Below are 27,793 nucleotides of genomic sequence, written 5' to 3'. Positions count from 1 at the left end.
TAGCTAGTAAAATGCCTAGACAGTCTTCGCTCTCAGTTAACCAGAAGACAATCTTCAACCTCAGTTAACCAGGCTGCAGTTTTCCTACGGAGCTTGTTAGTTAACTGACAGTCATTCGTTAGGGAAGTTAGGCAGCAGAAAGAGTTCTGTAGTCTGCAGGTCAATGGGGCTAGAACGTAAAAGGAAAACACTGAGCAGTAGCTTAAGTAAGAACATCTGTGCGTTCTGATTGCCTCATAGAGTTACCTGAAAATGTAGAAAGCACTGAGGTATTGAGTTAAGAAATTCTGCCATTTCTGGAGTCTGCATTTGGCCAGTGAAAAATAACTAAGGGCCCTGAATGTGGAGTTGCTTAATTAAATTAGAACTCAGGGCCTGCCGCTTGGCCTCTGTAAAGATCAGCCTCCTTATGCGAGAAAGTCGGGTTACCTGTGACCCTAGCCACAGGGCTTTGTGAGAACGGAACCGCATAGGCAGCACAGCGCCATAAAACTTTTCACTGCCGCCTTACCTCTGCGGCGGTCTCGGTCGGTGGCAGTGCACAACATAAAAGCAAAGACAGACGTGCTGCAGAGGAAGTCTTGTTAGGAGACATACAGTAAAATAAGATCCTCTTGACAGTGGCTTTATTGGGCTCAGGCATCATTTTCAATAACGTAAGGGATTTGACTAACTCATTTCTGTCCTCTGTTTCCTGCAAAGGAGGCCAGAGTAATCCAAACTCAGGCAGCTACATTGATTTCATTTGTCTTAACATAATCTTGAAAGTAATAAATAGATACTTCCACTCAATAAAATTGATTCTGATCTAAAATATACCCGAAGTGGGATTCAAGGGAGACAGACAAATAAAGCTATTAAGAAAAATGAAAGACATAAAATTACATTTCCTGTGAATGAAGATAAATCTGTCAGATGGTAGAAATCATTTCTCTAAATCCAGCGTGCACCCAATGTATGAAAGTTGTCATTGCGGTTCTACCATGGTGTTCAGAGAAGGGTAACGAACATGCTGGAGCATCTCTCTAAAGAACCTTGAGATCCGTTGCTCTCTCCCCCTTAAACACTCTGAGCAAAGCTAGTTGGAAAATGAAGCAATGCGGACAGACAGATGCAGGGAAAGACAGATGTTGCATTGACAAGGAAGGAGGAGCAGGAGAGGCAGCCTAGGAAACAGCTCACACACTGGGGGGCTCCAGCTAACTCTGTCACAGTGTCCTGGCTGAGGAGGGAGAGCTCAGGATGAGAGGATAACTGAGAAACCTCAAGAGACTTCTCTCTGTTTCCAGTGTGAAAGGTGAGGCAAGGGACTGCCATAGACACCACTGTGAGCCATAGACACCACTGTGTACCATAGACAACACTTTGTGCCATAGACACCAGTGTGTGCCAATGCCGTACACAAACCAGGAAGCTATTTTCTTGCATCTGAATATACAAGCCATGTCAAAATAATCTACATCATCTTCTGCAGTCTGACTATTTGCAAAGTATCAGTTAGTCTGCTTTATTCATTCTCTTCTATACTACAAGATGTACAGAGACTCTGATGATTAAAGACTCTGATGTCTTCGTGAGTGATTATATTTATTATAAACGTATTTAAATATTAATTTTAAAGATGAAACAAAATATTTTGATATCCATATCTCATGTTTAATAACTTTTTTAAAGTTTCAGGGCTGGAGAGGTGGCTCAGTGGTGTGTACTGCTCTTTCAGAGAGCGAGAGATATTGCTACGACCTCTAGCAAGCTTTCTTGTCAGACTGTCTTTAGATCACCAACCCCCAAATAATGACACAGAGACTTATTAATTATGAAAGCTTAGGCTTGCCCCCGACTAGCTCTTATACCTTAAATTAATCTGCTTCTATTAATCTATTTTCAATCACGTGGTTTTTGCCTTTCCTCCATACAGCATGTCCAACTTGCTCTGAATCTGCTGGTGTCTCCACCTTTCTTCTTCTCAGAATCCTCTCTGTCCTCAGAAGTCCTGCCTAACCTCTTCCTGCCTAGCTCTTGACCACTCAGCTCTTTATTCAACAAATCACAGAGACACATCTTCACACAGTCTAATGAACTATCTGCAACATTGACCTATGTCAGGTGTCTCACAACCAGCTGTAACTCAGCTCCAGGGGCTCTGACCCCTCTTCTGGCCTCTGCTGGCACCACACATGCATACAGATGCCCACACACAGAAACACACGTGCACATAATTTAAAATGTTAAAAAATGCCTTTAAAGAGTTTTGTCACAGCCTCTAACCATTCCTTAACAGATCTTTCCTTCGCTAAATTTTGGGTTCAATGACTTATGTGCATGAGAGATAACCATGTCTTCTAAATAAGTTATATGGCAAATTATTGATAGATAAGTGTTAATGTATGATAGATGCATAGTGGATAGATACTACATAAATGATATGTAATAAAGATACTACATAAATGATATATAATAAATAAAATAGATAAATAAATATAATAGATAGATAGGCAGATAGATGATAGGTAGATGAGTGACAGACAGATAGGCAGATAAGATGAAGATGCACTTGTAATTAACTGAATAATCATTTTTTTTCTGCCCCTACAGGGACCGAAGAGGAAGACGAAGGGGATGACCTCCTGCTGGGGTCTGTGGATGAGTTCTGGTGGTTTCCTCACATGTGGAGTCACATGCAGCCCCACCTCTTCCACAACGAGTCCTCTTTAGTGGAGCAGATGATTCTCAACAAAAAATTTGCCTTAGTAAGTAACCCACACTGACTGCTGTGCTCAAGTCATGTACAGTGACGAGGGAAGGAGCAAGATGTGTGAAGTTGCCTCAAGGTTGTGTTGTGCTGGCTTTCCTTAAGCAACTCTCACGGTAGCCATTAGAACCTTGGTATTCTGACCTTTCCATGTATGGCTCTTGAGTTTGTACTGTGCACTCAACCCTGGGTTTGGTGCTTTGACAGCTTTAATTTAAGAGAGACTTCCTACAACACAAAGCTCAATTACACAGCATTATGGTCAGCATTCCTAATACACATCTCCTATACAGGAGCTTCCTGCTGCACTGCACTGACAGACAAAAATAAGATAGCTATAGCAGAATGAAACATTCTGTGACTTCATGTCACATGGTATTATAAGAACCCAAGCCCCCCAGTTCAGAGAATAATTGTCATCGAGTTGGGGAAGAATATGTTATGGTGGGAATGGGACTCAGTATATCAAGAAATCCAAATAAAACTAAGGTATCATGATGGGTTGAATGAGGTTGGCATAACAAACCAAATGGGAGGCCATAAAGTAGACAGAAGTCAATGAAGATTCAGGAGAACAGTGAAGTGATACTGCAAACGTTAGGATGGAGCATTCGCTCATCAGAAGGAAAGCATGCTGGTTCATACTGAAGGCGCTGTGATTTGGAGGCAGAGAAACTTATGGTAAAACTTCTAATAAGAACTATGTGAAGGGAAATGCTCCCTTGGATCAGCTTCTCTGATCCAAATCCATTTTCATGGAATGGTACACCAGCTGCAGGAGCCTAGGAATTTTCACTCTCAATATTATGGTTGCTTACTCAAACTTACACACAAGTCAGTTAAAATTAGCAGAACATATTGTTTTTCCCAAAGATATGCAAAATCTAACTCTTTGCAGGGCACACTGGGATTCAGGTTTCTCTAACTTTAATCCTGCTACCGAAACAGAATCTCAAGGGTACCGTTCTTGTATACTGACGTTTTGATGAGAAAGAAAATGTAGGGCTTCTCGAAGCTGATAGAAGAGCAGGATTTTGACAATATTTGCAAACTTTCATGACACGAGCATTGCCTTTCTCCCTGAAACTATAAGTGGCCACAAACATGTAAAATTGAGTAAACACCGCCACACATTGCCATAGAATTGAAAGCTCTCAGTTCCCTGGCTAGAAGACTGAGGTTGCCGAACACAGCAATGTTGAGAATTACATACTTGAAAGTAAACAGTAAGAACAGACCTGTGCAGGAGTCTTAAACATTTTTTATAATTTCCTCCTATTGTAAGAATGGTTCAAAATTGAAATTTTATCATTCTTTATCTGACTCTAGATCCAGGCAAAGATTTATGAGTATTATTGCTAATTATACACTGATAATTCAAAGTATGTTTCTTAAGGCCGTAGAAAATAATTGTGAAGGATCTTAAGAAAATAAACCCAAAATTTATCTTAAAAAAACAAAACTGAAAGCCAGTTTATCTTCAGTGTTTGATGGAACCGAGATAAGTGAACTTTTAATTTGGTCAAAGCAGGATATATGAGAAAGACTGAACTAAGAAACTTGGAAATAAGCACAAAACACAAAATAGAATATATTATTATGTTATATAATATATATGCACTATCTATTGCTTGTGTATATGAACTGCATGAAGCAGTGATAAGGAGTAGCAGCCGATGGGCACCAACTGCTGTTTTCATCTTTATATTTAGTATCTTAAAACTGTCATCTTCAGTTTTTGCCGCGACTCCTGAAATGTTCAACATTACGGGTAATGGAAATAAAGTCTTTAAATGATTTTAATTTTGTATTGATATGGCAACTGCTTTAATGTGAGGTTCACAGTTTGTAAGTACATATTAGTTAATTCAACTGCCATTAAGATATTAGGCCTCCAAAGTTACGCTGTTGCTAAATCCAAAGAGGAAAGGGGCATAGGTTTAATTTTTTTTTTTTAGCCTACTAAGCATTGTTTCTTTTGATCTTCTTAACAAGCCTGAATTCTAAGCATATGTAGTCTCCATTTATAGGCGAGAATCGTAGAATGCACACTAGGGTTATAAAGCTCACTGGTAGAATTAAAGAAAGAAATCCAAGTCCTCTAATACTGCATAACTGTGTTCCCCAGGCTTCCTCATCCAATTCACGAGTGTCAATCTAGCCTCTGCTTCTTAGTAATCATGGCTATGTATGGCCATCTGGGCAACATAAGGGACTTGGAAAACTCAAGAGAGGACTCCCAGGGAACCTCTCCCCCTAGTGTCCCCCACTTCCCAATAGGGGCAATTCTCTAAGTGGTCCAAAAGACAACCTGAGACCAAGCAGCTTTCCATGTGACTGAATATTATTTATTCCACACAAAGCTGCTTAAAATCAGTGGAAGCTACACTGTTGGGAATGCCATCAGGACCATCCTCTCGTTAGAGGCAATCATCATATGCTTCACCTGTGTGAACGCTGCATCTGATACCCTGTTCTTCACTTTCAGCCTGAAGGAGCTTAACACGAACGCGAATGTTTCCCGATACGATAGATAGGGGAAATTGCAAAAAGGCAGTGGGCTGCTTTGGAAGCCAAAGGGTATTCAAGAATGCAGATGCGGAAAGGCAATGTTTAAATGAGTGACTGAGTTAAAAGATGTTTAAGATGCCCTTCCCACTAAGAATCTGAGCCTGTGATCCAGTACGCCAGGCCCTACTCTTGCTGTCAGCTAGACACAGCTGTTTTCATTTCATTTTCAAGTCTGTCTGAACTATAAGGTTTCTGCATGGTGTGGACCCTTCTCTCTCACAAAGGCACTAATGTTCCCTTCGGTGGCTTCTTATGGAAGATCAGACAGATCCTTTAAGCAGACTTAGATTTGGTAGCTGAAGCCATCAAAGTAAATATAGCCTTACAGACGAATCAGGGGGGAAATTTTTTAATGAGCAAATGTAGACTTAACTCAAATTTTTAAAAGATTAAAAAGAAATTTTACTTTGAAGTTATCAACCTTCCATTCAGGATTAATTATAATGTTAATGATTGGCCTATCATGCAGTTTGAAATGTCTATTGTTCAGCCTTAAAAACCTAAAAGATATCACTAGAAAACTAAAATAGCATTATATTTGAGTCTCAGAAAAGGTCATCACTAATACATTGTCTCATTTCAAAGACTGAACCTGAATTTTAGCAAGTGGTTTAATAGTTTAATTTTTAATAATGATGTAATTAGTAGAGACTTTTGTCCTATACCTGCCACCCTCTATTATACAGTACTCACATTCTGGGGGTGTTATTTGGGGGGTTGTTCGTTTTTGTTGTTGTTGTGAACTTTGTGATAGTGTCTCATTGTGTATGAGCTGGTTTTTAAACTCAACTCTGTAGGCAAGACTGGGCTTGCATTCTCAGAGATTCACGTGCCTCTGCCTCTTGGGTTCTGGGGTTAAAGGCGTGTGTCACCATACCCAACGGATGGTATTAACATTGTTATAGACAATCTTTTTACAGTTAGTAGCAGTGAAACAATGTTCCTGGGGACTGGAAATCTTCCTGTAGGCTGTACCCTTGATTGCATTATGTCATTCTTTGGAATAACAGCCCTTTTCCAGGCCAGCAAAACACATCCATTCACCTTAGCTGGGCTGTCTATTGTCATGACATATGTTTTAGATTAGTGAACATATCACTTTTCCAATATGGAAATAAAGATTATAACATCAAAATATAATTTTAAATATATTAAAAACTTGCCGGCTTGAAAAATACAGGATCATCTTTCAATTCATTTGCTTGCAGCTAGAGAAGGGAGAAGAATCTATCGTTTTTCTTTCAGTAAGGCTCTTAGCTAAAATGGCACTTCATGTTTTCATCTTATATTAATATTTAATGCAAAGTATAATCTCAGTAGTCTTGGTAAAAGTCGAGAATTCCAGTCAGGATGCAGAATCTAATCTGAACTGATAGGCCACACTCTGGAGTAATCTAAGCAGCGTGGTTCATGAAGGTCACTCATCATAAATCAGCGCAGACTGGCTGAAGCGTGTCATTTACTTCATAAAATGGGTGTAAGCATAGAGGCAGAAAACCGAGGGACAAGTGAAAGGGCTCATGCTCAGCCTCAGAGTACTGGGATCGCATGCCAGTTCCTACAGTATGAAATATGACAAGAATATTCTTGTCACCTCATACCTTTCCCCAAGACAAAACCTTGCCACTATTCAGCTCCTCAAGGGTCCTGGCCTAGAAAATGTCCCCATCATCCAACTCTGATTTTATAGCTAGCTGCAGGTCTGAGTAGTCAAAAGAATGTTATGTATGGTGGTAAATATGTTGAGAACAATGAATATGTCACTTGACTATAATGAGTCAATCTTAGAACTTAAATACAACTGGAATTGGTATATTCATAATGGGATTCATAGAAGGGAGCAAGAATTGGTGTTTTTCTAGCAATTTGAGTAAGTATAGAAACAGTGATATTTGCATGTAGGCGTTCAATAAATCATTGTTAAAATACAATTATATACTTCTTCAAGATCCTAAGAGTCTTGGTTAATAGTAACCATGATCTCAAAATGTATGTTTTTATCATCAGGAGACATGCGATGCCAAAAGGATAGGTTGTTACTCAAGTACTAAGAGGAAGAGGCATGCCACACTGTTCAGGGGCCTGTGGGGACACAAAGAGCGGTTAGGACGTGGAGGAGGGCATTCTCTGTGATTTTTATGTGTGAGACAAAGCAAAGCAGGCCAGTGGGCTCTGCGGCATAGGCATTGGCTTCTTGGACTTTGGCCCTGTGTGATTAGGGCAGGATGCTTTGCTCATCACCGGAGTTGTAAATACTGGAGATGTGGATGCTCAACCCCTGGAATAGTGTATCACATCTGAAGTGTACTCCCGTGAATGAGTTCATCACCTCTGGAAGGAAATCTGTAACAGTCCCTTTAGAGTCAGCAAGGCCAAGAGACAACAAAGCATCACAAACAGAGAAAGTAAATAGACATGATTAAGGCATTTGCATATGCTTCTCACTAGGCTTGGGCCATTCAATGAGGTTAAAAACCCCTCCTCATACCAAGTGCAATATCTGTGCCATTTCTAACTTTTTGTTCTCATCCTAAATGTAGCATCATGGTCCACCAATGTGGTCTCCCTGCATTAGAAAGCAGAAAAGATTGTTTTTTCTTGAGTGTTTTATTCCTCGTAATAGAGCCAAATATCACATTGAGCTTTGATGAACCATTGTGCCTCACCCATGTCTAACAAATCTGGGACAGGGAGCTTTGACAACACTTTATATGATGATTTTGATATTTGGTACTTCATATAAATTATTTCTTCATCAACTTTTGTATCTTTCCCATCATAAGTGTCCTACAAAATGCTTCTCTTTTGTAAAGCAGAAGTGGGAGATATGCCCACGACTTCATTCCGTCATTAGCTAAAGCATTTTAAATGCTCCCTCTCCAGTTTGGGCGACCCAGGAAAATTGATCTCTTGACTGATCAAAATCATTTTCAATTTGTTGTTTCTGGGAAGTAAACGTTCTGCTTTAACGACTTCCTTGGCGTGAGTTGTATACCTCTTGCTTGTATACTTAGTGGCTTTTGTCTCCTCATCTGTTCTCTTGCGATTTTAAAACTCTTGTTAAGAGAAGAGGTCCATGGTGAGCAGTTATTGTGTAACTGGAGTGCGGACCGACTCCATATACATGTTCTCTCCCCTTCACAGCCATCTTCTGTATGACAAGGCTGGTTTGGGAAGGCTGAGCTCTTTCCTCAGACGCACAGCTAAGACATAGATCTGGCACATGAACCTGAAGTGTTCCGACTGTTCACCACTGTTACCCAAATGTTTCCTCCCATTTTTTTTCCAGATATAATCTTGGGAGGAGATGAGCTTGTTCTGAGTGCCTAATCCTTTCATTCTGCTCCAGCGGTCTATTCCCAGCAACTGTTCACAACTATTTGCTCATCCAAAAATACCCTGACTTCTACTTTCCTAAATTGAAAAATTCACCAACTTGTTTTCAGAATTATGTATTGTACGTATTTTGAACTTGGAAGATGACATTGTCATTTTCGCCTCCAGACTTCTCGCATCTCCATAGCGATGACAAAATCATAGAACATTAGTGTGGGAGTGTTGAGGACAGACAGGCAGGGAAGGATTGGGGGTGAACAGACAAATTGGATTACTGTTGAGAGAATCAAGAAGACGAAGTAGAAGCCAGGCTGACTCAGTCAATGGAAACGGGACTGTAAAAATAGAGCTGTGGGAACTGTTTCGGGTGCAGAAACAATCCAGCCTTTATTGGATGGACGAATAGGTAAATTAAAACAACAGGGCAAAACATGCATTGTGATGTTGGGCCAAGTAGGGCCAAGCCACCTACTTTTCTCTATGCATATACTTCTTTGCATTTTTGAAAACTGCCGGTTTTCCTTTAAAGCTCCATAGTACGCCTATGCGAGAAGACTCAGCTCCCTCATCTACCATGGCAGAAAACTTCTTATTTGAAAATAATCATCCTGCTGTTATTAAATGACATTTATCTTATCAGGTGAAAACACCACCTTAATTTACTTTTATTTACTGCTATTGCTTTTTTGTTTAGGGCTTTGTTTTTAATTCTTTGACAGTTTTATACATTTGTGTAGTGAATTTCAGCTGGTTTTACTCCCCCTTACTTTTCTCATGCCGTCCTTCATTCCAAGAACTCCCCTTCTGGACTGCATCTCTCTCTCTCTCTCTCTCTCTCTCTCTCTCTCTCTCTCTCTCTCTCTCCCCCCCCCCCCCAGTGTGTGTGTGTGTTGTTGTTGTTGATTTAATTTGTGTTGCTCGCATTAACATAGGTGTCAGGTTATTTTACTGGCGCCCGGACAGCTTACCAGTGACTAAGCCACTGAAGCAAATGACTTCCCTCCCCCAATGACTGTTAGCTGCCAATAGGCCCCCAAGGTGGGTAGAGCCTCATGAATACCTTTCCCATCCATGAGGAAATGTTGGTGGGCACAATCCTGTCCCGGCCTTATGTGGACAACCACAGCTGAAGTGAGTTTATTCATGCAATGTCTAGAATGTCTCTGTCATGTCTAGAAGGCACCTTTTTGTGTCACACCTCCTCCTCTTCCATCTTTCACATTTCCCCATCCCATGATGCCACCTAAACCTGGGGGGACTGTGTCCATTTTGGATTGGGCACTCCACCCTCATTTATTCTTGATGTTTTGATCAGTTATGATTGAGCGTTAACAGCCCCTCCCAGCTATGCAGAGCACTTCCAATGAAGGACAAGATCAGCACTAATTTAGGGACATCAGCAGAAAGGAATTTAACTGTATGTCCATTTATCAAAACAATAGTAATAGGTTCTCCTCTAAAGGTTATAATCTCTTGATCAGGTTCACAGACATAGACACAGGTTCCTTTCCTTGGAGAGAGCCCCAAACCTAACCAGAAAGCATTTGGTTACCTCCTTCTTAATCATGCTGATTATTGCACTGGTGGACACAACTTTCTGAATCAATTGGTGATATACTATACGTGGTTCACAGCTGGGGAAGACTAATATCCTTTAACTGATGAATGGCTAAAAAGGATGTGGTAAAACTACCCAATGAAATCTCATTCAGTTGTAAAGAAAATGTAAATTTACAGGGAAATGGAAAAGAAATTATACTAGGTGATGTAACCCAGGGCCACAAAGACAAAACCATATGTTCTCTTTTTACCTGGCTCCTAACTATGAATTCTCCAGCAGTGCATTGGATTTGGGGTGCCTCTAGAGGCCAGGAAGATAAGAAAGGACCTTGGAGAGGGAAATAAAAAGGCCTCAAGTGAGAGGGATTAGCAGAACACTTACAGGACATGAAAGGAGGCAAAGGCGAGGCTATGGACAGAAAGGTAAAGTAGGGCGGGGAGGTGATGCAGAGTAAGGTTAAGAAGGGAGAGGTAACCAAAACCAAAGATGTACGAAAAAAAAATGGAAGCCTATTTCTTTAAACTTTGGAAAGTGGTTTTGATTGCCTCTAGAGCTGAAGGGTTACTTTGTAACTTGCTCTTCAGATTACACTCTTTCAGTCTATGGGAAGCTTTCATATGTTATAATGAGAGAATGTAGAAAATACATCTCTCCGTTCCTTTCCCCCCATTCCTGCAGCACAAATGCTAGACTTCCTTGCCAGCGTGCATACCATTGACAAACTGGTTTTGTAAAAGCAAGATATAAATTTAGTGCATGTTCCGTTTGCATAGTCCCCCTCTGCCCACAGTCATGCGGACATGAGGCAAACGCAAAGCCTTTATGAATCTGTCTATAAATTCTCCCTGCTGGGCTGAGCAGGATGTGGAGAGGGACGAGTTCGGCTTCCAGATCCACAAATGCTGCTCCTAAATTCTGTCTTTTTGTTCTTGTGTCTCCCTAGACCGGAGAGCACATGAGAGCTGAGATGTGGCTAGAAATGGGGCAGAGCCAGAAGGGATGGCAGGAAGACAAATGTCATTGATTCTTTCTGTGGAAACATCTGTTCACCCCACATAGGGCAGTAATGACAGAACGGAAGAAACAGAAACAGTCTCACCCACATCTGGATGAGTGAACCGGGAGTGTTTGGGGTGACTTACAGGATCATAGAGTGGCTCAGAAGCAGCTGCCTCGCTGTAAAGCCCACCCCAGCAGGGTGACAGCTGGGGTGTCTCCAGTGCATCCCTGGAGCTCCCTCCAGGACTTACAGTTCAGCCCATGGAAGAGTCTCCTCTCTCCAGACTTGTCACAGCTTATATCACTTCCAGAAGGGGACTTTGTGAGGCTGTAAACTTTGGTATCTTCCTGGGCCTTGTAAGTTTACTTCCTTAGGAATGTTTCAAATCAGAGGGAATGGCTGTGCAATAAGTAGGGGCCAATTTTGCAACTCAGCTCACCTTCGGTATTCTTTAAAGTGTGGTGTGTGTGTGTGTGTGTGTGTTGCATGTGCCCTTCTGGCAGTGTATGTGTGGAGGCCTGAGAATGGCATCATCAGGAATCTTCTTGGAACCCTCCCCACCTTACTCTCTGAGGTAGGATCTCCCATGCCCAGTCTTTTGCCAGCGGTGACTGTTCTGGCAACCTTGGCCCAGCCACCCCACCACAGCCTTCTGAGAGTGGAAGGTACAACCACTATGCATTTACATGGGTTTTGGGCTGCAAACTCTGTCTGTCACACTTGAAGCAAGTGACTTACCCACTGAGCCATCTCCTCAGCCACAGCTTCAGCTTTTCCATGTCTCATAGCCACCATTCCTGTCACTCCGTGATGTCGCTTCTGTTTCCCCCTTGTGTCATTTCTGTTCCTTTTCACCTGTTTTCTTCTCCAACTGCCTCTAAATTTTATGCCTATTTTTGGATCATTGTAGTAACTTATCTAATTTCCCAAACCCCCCATTCTTTTCATTTAATTTATGCTCAGACTGGGGAATAATGATTTTTTTCTAAAAAAAAAAAAATGCTTTATTCTCTTTTCTATAAATGTAACAGAAATATACATTTCAGGCTTGATTCGTAAGGAAATGAAGAAAGGGAAATTGCTGGGTTCCAACTGTGAATCATATGTTATACTTATTTCATGAATCCCCACAGCCGCCTATATGGCTGATTATTCCTGCATTACAAAGATCGGAGAATTTGCATAATTTTACTAAGATCGCACAGCTGGTGGAGGCTGGAGAAGAGGATTTCATCCTGATCTGTCAAGCTTAAGAGCCCACGTGAGTGCCACAGTTTGTCTAGAAGCAAGCCCCAGCGCCTCTGACACTAGTGACCGTGATGTTTTCAGAGCAAATTGAGCGCATCCCAGTATGGCTTTTTATGATGCTTTTCTCTTGCATAGATGTTTACATGGCATGTCATCTCTGGTGTCCATGAAGGACCGCCAACATCACTGCCTCGGTAACTACCATAAACACCAGACGGTATGCAATAACCACGGCAGACCAATGTCTTCACTAACTTTCTTTTCAGAATATCGAACTGCAATTAAAATTACTGTTGTGCAGACTTAAACAGCCCCAGCTAGTCAACCGTGTGTGTTTTCTGAGAGATCAAGTGTACTTGAAAGTAGTCTGGGGATCTGCAACTGCCATTGAACTGTCTACAGCTTTACTGTGTCTTAAAAACCATCCAGTGTCCCAATCAAATTCCTTGCTTCCCACTCAAAGAGAGCTAGTGTAACCCAAGCCCTACAACACACTCACTATATTCCCAGCCAACTATCTTTCCAGCTGTTTAAATATAAAAGTAAAGCTTCCCCCAATCGCATTTCTTTTATATTTCTGAAAGCCCCCGTCTTGTGTTTCACTTGAGTAAATCTAAGCAATTTAAAACAAGCCTCAACCTGGCATATACCGAGTACAAGTGCTCGCACGAGTCTTCTGAGTGTTCTTAGAAAAGCGCATCCTCTCGTGGCATGCGTGCTTACGAGCCACTCAGCACAGGTGTGACACTTCCAGCATGCTGAAAGGAGCTCCGAGAGATGGGAAAGTATGCCCCTTTAAGTGAAAATGCACTAATAAACTATTTGGTTATTACGGAGGATGGAGCCGCTCAGCCACCTGACCCTAGTAACTTTCAGAGATTGCAAAGGACTGAGTCTGAACCATCGTACACACACATTGTGGCACCTAAAAAGTACTTAGACTGAAGTTGTAGCTTAGCTTTTGCTGCTGGCACTTACTTATGCATTTGTCTTATTAAATGCCATTCAAGCTGATCAAATAGCAAAGCTACTCAGTTGTACTGGGACTGGAAGGGAAGTGTGTGCTGTTGAGAAAGTTATGGCTAAGGGCATGGCTACAATCCTATCATGTTTACCAGAGCTGATCCTCGAGTCACTTGAAAACATAGCATCGGTTATCTCTGCCAAAATACATTTGTGGTTGGTATCTTCATTTGTTCAACTTTCTATGAAGCAGATCATAGTGCTAACTTAAACGTGTATTAAATGCTGTTGATCATGATCATGTCCTTTAAGCATGCGCGCGCTTACATAAGAATTCTGAGTGGGTGGGGCACAGAAGCAACACTGGAAGGATTCCTTTAACTCATATAGTTTTTAATTTTTAAACTGAAATATAGCTACATCATTTCCTCCTCCCCTCCCGCCGACCACTTTCATGTGCCATATATGTGTCGTGTATGGTGGAGACGTCCTCTTTGCCAGCAGCCTGCTTCTCAGTGCTGGCCAACAACCTCTGCTGCTTCTCCTCCTTAGCTCTGGCCTGTGGTTGCGGGGAAGCTTAAACAGCTGCTTTCTGCTCTGGTCAGGTTCCTGAGTAAGCTGCCTAATTTCAGGAAGCTCTGGCCAACACTACAGGCAATGCAGGTAGCAGCCCGTTATCACTGCCATTGGTGGTGACTGGTGAGTTCACTCTTGGACTGGATGGCCCATCCAATGCCAAAGTTTTTGGGCCTTTTCTTAAGCAGGATACACTGCCTTTCCGTCCTGGGCTTCTTTAGGACAGCAGGGGCTGGGTCACCCTCTTGCCTCTGAGCATCTTGCTTGGCTGGAGAAGAAGGAATGGTTACTGCCATTGCCCCTAACCTTGGTAAGATGAGAGTTTGGGGTACGGTATGGGTAAACAGTCCACCCACAGCACTTGGCCATAAAACACATGGACTCGAGGCCCAGGACTCTGCCCTGGCTGTCTCCTCATACCCAGCTGTGTATCTTAGGGTCCCTGTGGCGCTGAGAATCTCATTCTCTTGTATTTGCATTCTGGGAATAGGAGCCCTTTCTAATCATTGAGTTAATTAAAGATGGTACAGTGTTTCTCAGAGGTGTTACTTCAGGACGGTAGGGTCACACTTCTGTTTTATGAGCTACTCTAATGCCATCCTATCTCACAAGATCGCATTATTAATGCCGTTAACACCTTTATCCAAGGATTTTCGTGTATTTCACTACTGTAGCACGTTTTTGTTCTCCGGACTGCGAGACAAAGAACATTTACTTATGCAGGTTTCTGGGTCCATGTGAGTATTACCAGTTGGGGAATAAGCCTTGAATCCCAGTTTTTATTAAGATTTCACTATATCAGCATGATGGATGGACTCACTGTCCTTGTGACAGAACTCACTCTCCAGCTCTCCCCTCCTGCCCGGAGGTCAACCCTATTACCCGCCTCAGTGCCCCATTCTCTGATTACATGGTTGGTCCTTCTGACCTGAAAGGTTCCATCCTAAGCACAAACTCAAATGTGAGCTCAGGTTTGGCATGTCGTGAACAATGAAGTCTCTAGTTGGGACATGGGAAAATTGCGACAAGGACTTAGGGATCGCCTCCCAGGAGCCTAGAATGAGGAAGAGCAAGCGAATTATTTAGACACTGGCTGCCAGCAGACTCTAAAATCCTTAAGGCAAATTCATTCCTTAAGGATTGTCATCCCAATAGGGTTTGGACATAATAGCCAGAGTAGACAGCCATTTGTCCTACAAATTGAAGAGCATATATAAGAAAACCAGAGGTGTGTGGGAGGCAAACCTGCAAATTACTGACCAGCTGCTTATAAATGCATCATAACTCCTGTAAAATGTGAATGGGAAAGTTTGCTTATATAAGATTAAGCCATCAATTAAAAATAATGCATTTATATCCAGCATCTGAACATAAAAAAATATTTATAAAACCACAAAGATAAAGTGAAAGCAATATAATATTTCATTTAATGTAGCTTTTTAAAACATGTTGATCTTGAACTTACAGTCTTCCTCAGGAATCGTCAAAGTGTTCAGATAGTGGGCATGCATCATGGTGCCCTTTTGGAAATGCTGTTTTTAATCTGAAACTTAGTGATTGTTTGTACAACTCATTTATTTCACATTTGGCTGTGAAAAAAAATAAGGGTCCTTGGCTAATCATCTTCCAAAAAATTTAATTTTAAACCATATCAAAAATACCATCATTAATTATAGAAAGTGTTCCTGCATTTAACAACCTTGGAACACTGACCAAACCCTAACTCTCCAACTGGACCCTGAGTTCCCTAGTTTATACTGTGATTTGTTCAGATTTCTTTGAACAGTCTTCATGTACATTGGTCCACTCTGACCACGTCACTGCCATTCTACCCTTACCCTCAGTCATCCCTGCTGCTATGGTCTCCTCCCTCCACTACCACAGGCCCTGTAGGACCTGAGATGTGTGTGTTTGGGCTATCAGTTTTACCTTAGGAAAACAACTGTCTTTTAAATGCTCCATGTGTGTGTGTGTGTGTGTGTGTGTGTGTGTGTGTGTGTGTGTATTCTAATCTTATTTTCCAAATATGTTCCTGTCTTCTAGACAGTGTACTCTGTGAAACAGTGTCTCCAACAGCCACAGTCCTAAAGGAAGCCATTTAAAAAGTCAAAGAAAAGGAGCCCGTGTTTTCCTAGAAACAGCACTACAATGCCAAGTGTAAATAGGAGACTTTATCTAACATTCATGCAAATTGCAAATTTGAATCTCGGTGTTGTGAGGTAGTTAACCAAAGCATGAACTTTTACATTCTGAGAAAATGGGGCATACCAACCGAAAGAGAGAGCAGAAACACATGTAGAAGGATTCCAAAATGCGTCGCTGCAGTTTCCGGCTGCTTTCTCTGGAGACGACAGGATAGCTAACAGACTGTAGACTGCCACTGTGGGTTTAGAAATGACAATAGCCTACAGACTTGCTTATATCTGGAGCTGGAAAAAAAAAAAGCAATGGGCTATCTAGCCTTGGATGGGAAATGTTAAGTTTCTTCTGTTCAGAAAGATTGAAATTGAGATAAACATTAAAAGTAAAACACCATTCTTAATTACCAGCAAGAGTTTGAATAAGAAAGTACTGTCAGAGTTGGTACTTTGGCAATGAAGTGGTTGTGTTGTTTGAATACTTAAATACGGATTTTTTTCTTTCTTTCTTTCTTTAGTCTTTGAGGAGATTTTCCTAAGGACTTGCCTTTTAAGTTATCTTTGTGTTATCTGTTTGGAAAATCTTGAATGATAACAAAGTCTTATGTTATGTATGTTACATTTTATATCATAAAATTTTATTATTTAGAAATTACATATGTAATTTTTGATTCATACAATAATCTCAACTACAGTTTCAAATGTGTTTGCAAGTATTATTTGTGCAGTTATTAAATTTCCTCAGTGAGTTACCAAATGTCTAAACTTCAAATAAACTGACAATTTTGCTGAGACAATTGAGAAAATAAAAAATTCAAAAGAGAAGAGGGTGGTTAGCGTCAGCATCACATCCGCGCTTGCGCACAGATGTGCGTCTCTTGTTTGCTTAATAAGACAATGATCCCACAGTGGTGAATACAACAGACACCAAACTCCACAGTGTTATTATTTAGTGTAGAAGAGGCACAAAAAGAACATTTACAAAATGATTCTGTATCACCTTGAAAAACAAAGGCTAGTCATTAAGAGTCATCTTATTGCTAAGTTTCTTTCTTTTTTTTTTTTCCCTTTGGTTTTTCAAGACAGAGTTTCTCTGTATAGCCTTGGTTGGTTATCTGTCCCGGAACTCGATCTGTGGACCAGGCTTGTCTTGAACTCACAGAGATCCACCTGCCTCTGCTGGTATTAAAGGCATATACCACCAACCTACTACTGTTCTACTACCTACTATTCTACTACCTACTATTATTCTACTAAGATTCTTTGACAGAATAATACTAATAGGTTCCCCCCCCTAGGTCCATGATTCGTCTAGTCTCAATTCTTGGCTATTTTAGCAATATTGTGTATGGTTCAGCCTTATGGAATGGACCTTAAATATAATCACAAAGTGGTTGATTCATCCCATAACATTTGTGACACTGCTGTGCCAGGATTTCTTGCAGGCAAGTCTATTCTGCAGATTTTCCCAGAAGTGAGTGTAGGAAGTTGGGCATAGTGGCACATGCCTTCAATCCCAGCATTCAGTAGGCAGAGGCAGGCAGATCTATGAGTTTGAGGCCACCCTGGTCTACATAGTGAGATTCAAGGCAGCTAAGGCTATAGAGAGAGACCTTGTCTCTTAAAAGAAAAAGAAAAGAAGAAGATTCAGACTAGAATAATACCAGGGAAGGAAAGGGTTTGATGAATTTCAGGAAAAGTCAGCAGGATGAAAGAGAGTGAACATTGTAAGGCTCGATTTAAGGAGCAAGGGTTGTGTGATGCAGAGATCATGGTCAGGCTATAATTTTGTGTTTAAGTGCAAGGGGAATGCCTGGAAGATTTTAAATTGAAAGTCATATGATCATATTTGAGTCTGTCAGATAACTTCTTTGGCCACTATATGGGGAATGGTTTGGAAGAAGGCAAGTGAGAAAAAAAAATGGATAGAATATTAGAAACCTATACCAAATGGCCAGAGGTGACAGTGGACTAGGCTACTGTAGTAAACTTGCAGAAGAGTAGGCACATGTAAGATTTGGACTAGTTACAATATTCGTGAGACATGGTAATGTGCTATATTTAGGAGCATTGGGTACAGATCAGAAAATGTGTTTATGTAGCTTTTATATAAAATTATTTCAAAGGGACCTACTCTACCAGAGAGGTTTGTAAAATGGTTGCAACTGGACAGGTCCAGGTCTGAAGGAAATAGCCCACAAAAAGAAGGAGGAGGAGGAAGAGGAGGAGGAGGAGGAGGAGGAGGAGGAGGAGGAGGAGGAGGAGGAGGAAGAAGAAGAAGAAGAAGAAGAAGAAGAAGAAGAAGAAGAAGAAGAAGAAGAAGAAGAAGAAGAAGCAGAAGCAGCCAAATATGGGGATATGATCCCCAAATCCACAGTAGAGGTAGAGAAAAGGAGCTTGTATTTTTAGTAACTAATTAATCAATAAATGAAGGTTCAGAATTGTCATAGTTTCCAGGTAAAGATGTGTGTGTTAAGATCATCACACGTAAGAGGAAATGGGGGAATAACAATCACCAGTACTCACTGAGTATGTCATGTTGTAAGAGCCATTTTAAATGTGCCCCACATTTGAATTAATGATGTCTCAACACTTTGAGCTATGTAGTCTTCTGTGCAATGGCTAGAAAATTAGATGTGGTTCATTTTTCTCCCAAATGTAAGATAGTAAATGTGAGTGTGAAATGCCCCCATCACAGTACCAGACTACAAAGAAGAGGTGAAACTTTAATAGCTAAAGCTTACAGACAGACAGACAGACAGACAGACAGACAGAAAGAAAGAAAGAAAGAAAGAAAGAAAGAAAGAAAGAAAGAAAGAATAATTATAAAAGAATCTGCATACACCATCATCATGGTGGTCCAACATTCTCCAAGAATTCAAAGGAAGGAAATGTTCTTTATATGTTACATCTTCTTTTTGTTAAGCATCCAGTTTCTTGGAATCATAAGAGTACTCAGCAAGCACTGAAAAGCCACCTTGACCTCTTGGTCAACATCATTGTTTGTGAATCTCTGGATGTTAGGAGTTTGTAATATAGCGTTGACTGTTGTGGATTGCTTCTTCATGAATTTCTCTGAGACGTTCTTAACATGTAATTGTTCCTTATTTTTCCATTTTCTTTTGTCTGGCCTTTTAAGTTGTACCCCTGTTCTTCAACCATTTGAGATTGATACTTTAGCAACATTTTCTAACAAAATTATATGTTGGTACACAATTCTTTGTGGAAGAAATTGCCTCAGTGTGAATTGTTTAAAACTAGGGATAAAAGCAAGGAGGTATTTCCTTTCTGTTTTAGTGAAGTCCTCAATTATATGATAATGATTGCATAGGCACTGAAATGTCTACAGAGGTCGAAAATAAAAGGAAAGTTGTCAGGCCTTCCCAGTCATCCTTCAGTCTGTCTCTTGTGTAGCCACTGTCTCATCTCTGTCACTCAGGAGCACTGTGTAGCTCCCAGCTCTATAGCATCCTTACCAGAGAGGACCCACGGACGTTTAGAATAGTGAATAAAGTTTCTGAAAGGAAGTGAAATTAGGTGTTGTAAAAAGCTGTTTGTTGGTTTGTTGGCTGCTCAGCCCTAAAATAATCACACAGAAATTATATTATTTAAACCACTGCTTGGCCCATTAGTTCTAGCTTCTTATTTGCTAACTCTTACATCTTAATTTAACCCATCTTCGTTAATCTGTGCATCACCACAAGGTCGTGGCCTACCAGCAAAGTTTCAGCACGTCTGTCTCTGCAGCAGCTCCGTGCCTTTTCTCTCATTCTGCCCTTCCTTCTCCCAGCATTCCGTTTAGTTTTCCCCACCTACCTAAGTTCTGCCCTATCATGGGCGCAGGACAGTTTTCTTCATTCATTAATGGTAATCACAACATACAGAGGGGAATCCCACACCAATTAAGGGCATATTGAGTCCCTACTGAGAAGTGGCAATGCCTAGCATCCAGCTTTCTTACACGTAGATAGATACTACATGTGCATCTCTCCCCTTTTTGATACTCCCTGGGTTGAGAAACAAAGCTGGCTGTCTCTCTTTGCCTTCCACATCCATTTGTAGCACTCTTCTTCAAAGCAGTCTGTTTGACAGCCTGATACTATGGTTCTCTGTGTGAAATCGCTCTGTGGTGTGAAGAAAACCATGACTAATTCAAAGAAAGATTATTTTGGTGCAGTCTTTGAAAGTTGTCAAGCAATTGAAAACTACAAACAGAAAGCAAAACAAATCATTCAGGAAAAATATCCGTCAATATTAAAACCTCGGGTGTTCTAAAAGACTGATTTCACACCTTGTGTCTGGGAAACCATCTCTATGTCAAGAGCGATACATGAGGATTCATGGGCCACCTGCAGCTGAGAACAATTACAGTGATTCTGAGTTAGCCCAGATCTTCCCCAAAATAAGCTAACATTCACTGGGATTTGGCAGGACCTGGGCAGGACCAATAGATGAGGAACACCTTGACCCATCATTAGTCAACTTCCTCAGTATGCATTGTGCATGTGTAGTTTGGAAGGTGTTTGTTTTTAGCTGATATCCTTTTATGTATGAAAGTTTAATTTAAAAGTCATGTAAGTTCCCAGACTTTTTGTCTCTTTGGGTACCATTTGCTTAAATGATGAGGACTAATAATAATAATAATAATAATTCTACAGTTTACAATCAAACCTACATGCTTCTACTGAGATTTAGTTGTGGTACTGCTGCACATGCTGAAACCCCAATAGAAATGTGTCAAACTTGGTACAAAGTACAGCAGGGGCAATAAGATTCTTTGACTGGACCAAATAAACTTGGAAGGTTCATCATTCTTTGTGTCCAGTGGAGTGGGATGAGTATTGTTTATATAAGGTGCTTGTTATTTAATGTTTTCAAATTTGATCAGTGGAAAGAACAGGTGGCCAAGAGTATGTTAAGTGGAGTGCAATGTTTTGTCCACCCTACCACCTCCAATTGACCAACACAATAAGAAGGTTGTCTGATGGCTAGCCAACTTCAAGAATTTTAATGGTCTTAATAGATATCGTTTTTAATTCCACCAAACGATAACTAATGATGGATTTAAATATGTGTATTTATAGTACATTTCAAAACCCTAAACTAAAACTATAATCAAGACAAATCTTCAAAGCCAGGGCATGGCAGTGCATGCCTGTAATCCAAGCGCTTGGGAAGCTGAGACAGGAGGATCACTGTGAGTTCACAGTAAGCTCAGGGTCGGGCTGTGCAGTGAGACTCTAGAAAGGAGGAAGAGCAAACGGACCAGCCTTCTTTTCATATTCTAACGACAGTTTGCTTGGTCTTAGGAGCACGGCATTCCTACCGACATGGGCTACGCAGTGTCCCCCCACCACTCCGGAGTCTACCCTGTACACGTTCAGCTTTATGAGGCCTGGAAGAAGGTTTGGAATATTAAAATCACCAGCACTGAAGAATATCCTCATCTCAAACCAGCTAGGTATCGGAGGGGCTTCATCCACAAAAACATCATGGTGAGCTTCCTGCGTGTGTCGGGTCTGGCTAGTTCTTCCAGATGACAGCACAAGGCACAGACAGAGAAAACAGGAGAGCCGAGGGTCGAGCGTGTGGCTCAGGAGAGGGCGTGCTGTAGGAAGAGTGTTGTTATCCCTAAGGAAGGCATTCAAATGACAGCTGTGTCTTCCTTTTCAGTATAACTCTGAAAAATAAAATCAAAAGCTTCTTTCCTGCCACTCCAGCTGGCAAGCAATCACTGGTGTAAAAATACTAAGAAAACATTATATCAAAGTTATAAACCATCCTAGACTATCATTTCTTAAGAAAGTCATGTAGTAGATAAAAGTCATGGAACCTCTCTGTAGTCACCGTCCTGAGCTTTTATAAACTGCTCAAATTGCACCTCTTTACCATGCCAAGTCCGCCACAACACTGCAGTGTGAGGTCGCGACTTGTTGCCAGGTGCCAGAGAACACAGGGGAGGTGACATTAGCTAAGTCATCATTCCAGAGTGTCTCCATCTTGTTTTGTCTCCTGCACTAGTAGCAAAACCATCTATGGTACTAGAATATGTGGCTCTCTGAGACAGCGTGAGCCCTTTCAGAGTCACTGAACCCTATTTCTTCCCAAGTCAGAGATCTTAAGGAAAGTATTGGTGAGGGTAGGTAGGCGTGGCCTCTGATTTAGACTCCCACACTGTGAAGAAACAGACAGGAAGCTAATGAGCCCCAAGTGCTGGGTCAAACTGATACAAGTGAACAGATCTCTGCCATCTACAGCAGGTACAGCTGACCGCTTTCCACTCAATTTTCTAATGTCTACAGAAAGCCAAGCAGATGATGGCATTAAACTTGGATCAACCCCCATCTCAGTGTATCCCTCAATGACAACAGCAAAAAATGCTGTAAATGCAAGACGAGGATATCAGGGCCATGCTCTTCTCCCAGTTTGCCCTTCTCTGGTGCTCAAAGTGAATTTATCATGCCTCATTCAGCCAGCTTTCTGATGAGAAAGAGTTTTAAAAGCCTGTCCAAGGTCATAACGTAAAAGCATTTGGTGCTCTTTTGCCATTGTGAGGTCGGAGGCATCCCTACAGTGGCGAACTTCAGTGTCCGGAGACTGCATTCAGCACAGTTCTGCCCTGTTTCTGCCCAAAGGGCTTCATTTCCCATACTTCCTAAACTGCATTTTGCCTGTGTTGCAAATGCATGGACGCTGCAGATACTTAAAGCTCAGGCAGGTTTCCTGCTTTGACACAATTGCGCCTGTCGTTCTGCTTCTGCATGACCTCAATTCGTGGACTCCTGCGTGAGAGTTTGCAGATGAAAAGCGCCGGCAGGTGATAGGTTGTGTGGGAAGAAAGATGGGCTATCACCAGGAGCCGTCCCAATGGACACACAAGACGAGAACTGGAGAGCCGGACTCCTTCCTGATGGAGACGGGAAGGAAAGAGCTAGTGAATGAGGTGTGATCCCTGGATCTTAAACCACGCCCATATTTTCTAACTGAAGTGAAATCATCCACGAATTAAAATCAAAAGACTTAAAGGTGTTTTTCCTTCCATGCCATCATTGATCCTGCTAGCACTAATTCAGTTAGATACTTCCCACTAGGACTTCCAAACCTTCTCTAGTTCCCTTTAGAGTTACCTTTTCACCTGCTCTGTGGCAGCCACCATCTTGACCCACTGCTTGGTTTTCATGCTGACTGTGGTACAAGCTCCCAGTTGGTCAATTTTCACCTTCTGCCCACCGTTCAGTGAGAGCTAGCCAGTAGGCAGTGCCAGCCTTTGACTCCTCCCGACCTTCCTAACCTTGTGAATCTCAGCTGTTCCCACACTCTTTAATGCATCCTTTTCAAACAGAAAATGCTCGGCGCCACACCCGCGTTTCTGTCTTCCACTACCCAGCATGGAACACTCTGCTCACTGTGAATAACTTCCCAGCCACACTCCACCCATTCCTAGCCCCTCTAACTTTTTTTTTTNTTTTTTTTTTTTTTTGGTTTTTCGAGACAGGGTTTCTCTGTGGCTTTGGAGCCTGTCCTGGAACTAGCTCTGTAGACCAGGCTGGTCTCGAACTCACAGAAATCCGCCTGCCTCTGCCTCCCTAGTGTTGGGATTAAAGGTGTGCGCCACCATCGCCAGGCTCTAACTTCCATTTTAACATAGTAAGTAACTGTGAAGCACTGTGGTTCTGAAATAGACTTACACTTTCCTTACTCTCCTCTGAATTCATGTGTTCCATGGGGACACAAAGCATCTTGATTGGGGACTTTTTACTCTCACACATAAGGAATGAATAGAAAACTAAGTCCTGAGCTCTGAACCCTGGTTGTTAAATAGGGCTCTCTGGATAGAGCAACAAGACTCGCACTCCATCTACACACTGCCTGCAAAGAGAGGCCCAGGGGTAAGGCCTCTCCCCGGTCTAATTGCACCCCATACACACAATGGCTTACTGCGCTATTGACGGAGTTGCCTGTGTGAAGCCTTTAGAGGCATTATATCCGGTGCCTTAAGACGAGTTTGTAACACGAATAGTAAGAACCCAGAGACAGATAGAGGGATCAAGCTGGAGATCAGAAAAGCAAAGCAGCCAAGCACTAGAGAGACCTTTTATCTCTACCACATCTTCAGACTGAATCAGCAAGCTCCTGTCTCCATAAATTCTCAGACACCACACTCCAGTGAGTTTGTCTCTTTCCCTGTATATTCCTCTTTCCACCCAGCCATATTCCTCCTGCCTCCACCTCCCTAGTGCTAGGATTAAAGGTGTGTGACTCCCAGACACTGGGAATAAATGTTTGAGTCACCACCCCCTGAATCTGTTCCTGGATTGGTCTCTTGTAGCCCAGGGTGACCTTGAATTCACAGAGTTCCAGTCGCCTCCGTCTCCCAAGACCTGGAATTAAAGGTGTATGCCTCCACTCCCTGGTCCTAGTGGCTCCGTTTTGTATTATGATCTTTAAGCAAGCTTTATTTATTAAAAATACAAATAAAATGGCATGACATGCATTGGCTGAGGTTTTATCATCTCAGGAACTGCCAGCAATTACAAAGATTACAGTTTCCAAGTTTGAACTGCACAGTGTTACCTACCACCCTTCTCTGGGGGAAAGTTCCTGTTGAAATCCCTCGGGAAAGTTTCTCATTCCTTCTGTACCATAAGAGCTGTTTCAGGAAATGTGGCCATCACCCTATTGCTGCATCTCAAATCAAGACCATGGAACAGGACCCTGATCTTGCTCCTCCTGTGTGTCTGCCTAGCCTCCCATAGTGGCCCACTGAGGCCCTACGACTCACAGAATTTAAGAAAAAGACCATGTTCAAGTTTCTTCTCAGTTGTCTCCACTTACCCAAAATTCCTCTTTCTATGAAGCACCTTGTTAATAACTGACTTCATTTCCAAATGTGTACCAATAAGGGTTATACACAATTCCAGTATTTTAAAACCTTACTTAATTGTATTTCTTAAGATACTAAAATATATTAGACTCAGTAATAAAAGCACTGATTTTGAGAACTAAAATTAAAAATGGCTAAAATAATTCAAAGTCTATTTCCGTTTTAATTATTTCTTTTAACTTCCCTTGTGGTTATGAAGGTCTATGACCTTTTCATCCTCCAACATTGGAGGGTTCTTCCAGGTCCTAGTTAAAGTTCAATAAATACCACCTTCATATCGTGTTCAGTGAGGAGAAACAAGCTAAGAGTCAATAAAGGTAATTAGAGCTTCTCCTCACGTGGTCATCTTTCCTTAAGGTTCTTCCAAGGCAAACCTGTGGGCTCTTCACGCACACGATTTTCTACAAGGAATATCCAGGAGGTCCCCAGGAACTGGACAAGAGCATTCATGGAGGGGAGCTCTTTTTCACTGTGGTTCTCAATCCAGTAAGTACGTGGAGTCGTTCTTCAAACAAACGATGTTTAAAATGACAAGGTGCATAAAAAATTACATTGAGGAAGAAATTAAAGAATTGGGTAGTAGCCCATGAAATAATACAAGGCTCGCTGCTGCTATGGAAATGAAAATCCCCCTTGCTCCTCCTCATCCTTTCCCTCCTCTCCTCCTGCCCCTCTCTCCCTTCTTTCCCTCATCTCCCTCTTGCTCCTTTCTCCCCTCTCCTCTCTCTCTCTCTCTCTCTCTCTCTCTCTCTCTCTCTCTCTCTCTCTCTCTCTCTCTCTCTCTCTCTCTCTCTCTCTCTCTCTCTCTCTNCTCTCTGTCTCTCTGTCTCTCTCTCTCTCTCTCTCTGCTCTGGCCCATCCCCTCTTCTCTTGCTGTTCTCACTCCCTTCTTTCCCTGTCCCCCCCCCCTCTCTCTCTCTCCCATTCTCCTCGCTGTCCCATGCTGTTTTTTCATCTCTTCTCTCTAAGCACAGATTTTGTAAGTACGAAGGAGTTAGTTAACCGACTACCTCTCTTGTTCTCCGTCCATGCTCAGTTCTGCCCTGCTGGGTCATGGAGCATCCCTGACTAATGGCGGGCTGCCCTTTCTCGTTCATGTCTTTATACTAGTGCATCAGCGATGCAGCAAGCCGCTGGTGAATTAATTTTCCTGGAGGTGAGTGTCATAAAATCGTGTGCTGAAAGGAAAACTATTAAAGCGAGCTGCAGAAGGGAAACGCTCTTAGTGATTTTCTTCCATGAAAGAGAACAGAAAAAAAAAAAACAGAGATCAAATCTATTTTCAAATATATGAATTTGTTCCTGACTGTAGAAAATTTAAGATGGAAAATTGCAATTATCCCCAAAATCAACATTTTTTTTTCTTATCAGGATAAAAATTGGGTAAGACAGAAATAAACAATAATATTTGAAAGAGCCTTAGCTGGACTTTAATCTTACAGGCTCTATAAATAAAACAGCAAGTATTCTTCCTCATCTACTCTATTCAAAAGCAAGTCTATATTTCAGCAGCTAGAAAATGAGACGGATGAAAAGGGAACTCAGTCTTTGCTAACCTCTGTGTGAGTTCACACCCAGGAGCCGTTGTGACTTCCATCCTTTAGTAGGTTATCCCTAAGTAGACATTTCTGATTTACGCTCCAAAGATACCCCCTCCTTCTAGATTACCTCTGTTTTTAACTACTCTGTATGGATTCCTTCTCTCTTTTGCTCAATCTAACCAGTATGGTGTTGGTAAAGGAAGTTCACCAGTTTATAGTTTGAACCAAAGACTCGGTTAAATACCTGTGAAATGACTTCATCAATGGTTTTCAGACCCTTGAACCTGTATTCTACAAGCTTCTGGTGGAGCAGTTCACTGGGAACCAGTCTGTGTGATTATCTACCCTTTGGTGATGTAATATTTGAAAAGCCCCTGGTATTATTGTGTCTGAACTTTGTGAACCAAATAATCTCCACTCAACCCAGAAGAAATTTTAAAATCAGTCACTCATATATAGAGTGACCTTATATCAATTTTTACCAGTTATCTGATAAGTAATATTTTCATTAATAAAAATCTATACATTTCCACCTAAAAATTCTAACAGCAAAGAGTATGTTGACCTTAGTGCCAGTTTAGACAAACATACAAACTTTTCTTTCTAGATTGGAAAACTCCCCTAAGATAATTATTTTCGGTAAAGAAGAATTGGTTCAAACTAACTAGATCTTTTGACATGCCCCATGAGCTAGACAGTGATCCGAGATGACCTCATTTGGTACACAAGACGTAATCTAGGGTAGGAATTCTCTTTACCTGGTGGAGACAGGTGCCTGTGAAGTTGACATCTAGACTCTGGCAGTGTGGACTTGTGCTATCATTAGTGGTGGCTGCCTGGATGGCCAAAGTGAGAAACAGGGCTTGCTTCCCAGGAATTCTCAGACCGAACTTAAATGGTTGAAGAAAGCTATGTTCAACCTTCAAAAACTCCAGCTTCAGTGAAGCATGTATGAATTTAGCGGGTGAAATGTTTTATTAGGTCAGAATGGGAATGAAAAAGTCCTTATCAGATTATAGTGTGTGTTTGCTGTAAGAAAGATGGGGATTTTAATTATAGTGGACTTGAAAGATGGCCACTAGACAATCACATTAACATGGGCCTTAATTAAAGATGGTATTTTCTGAAAATATTAAATGATCTTGTTTCCTAAGAAAAGATAGACGAGTATTGGAAACATGGAACTTAAGTACATTCAGATACACTTGATGGGAAGGGGAAAT

The 27,793-nt window shown here is 41.5% G+C and overlaps 1 protein-coding gene across 1 annotated transcript in view; it reads left to right on the top strand.

Moving 5' to 3' along the window:
- LOC126507240 (bifunctional heparan sulfate N-deacetylase/N-sulfotransferase 3) overlaps positions 1-27,793 on the top strand; it is a 107,972-nt gene that overhangs the window by 30,671 nt on the left and 49,508 nt on the right. Inside the window, exons 3-5 of the mRNA XM_050151544.1 lie at positions 2,596-2,750; positions 21,455-21,640; positions 25,387-25,515. Coding sequence (XP_050007501.1) covers positions 2,596-2,750; positions 21,455-21,640; positions 25,387-25,515 — 470 coding nt within the window. The remainder of the gene's footprint in view (positions 1-2,595; positions 2,751-21,454; positions 21,641-25,386; positions 25,516-27,793) is intronic.

This window comes from Alexandromys fortis, unplaced genomic scaffold, assembly GCF_014885135.2.
Source record: "Alexandromys fortis isolate MF-2015 unplaced genomic scaffold, M_Fortis_MF-2015_v1.1 scaffold_19, whole genome shotgun sequence".
In the NCBI taxonomy this organism is placed as follows: Eukaryota; Metazoa; Chordata; class Mammalia; order Rodentia; family Cricetidae; genus Alexandromys; species Alexandromys fortis.
The sequence above is the reverse complement of the archived record's forward strand: the minus strand, read 5'-3'. Positions and strand labels throughout refer to the sequence as shown.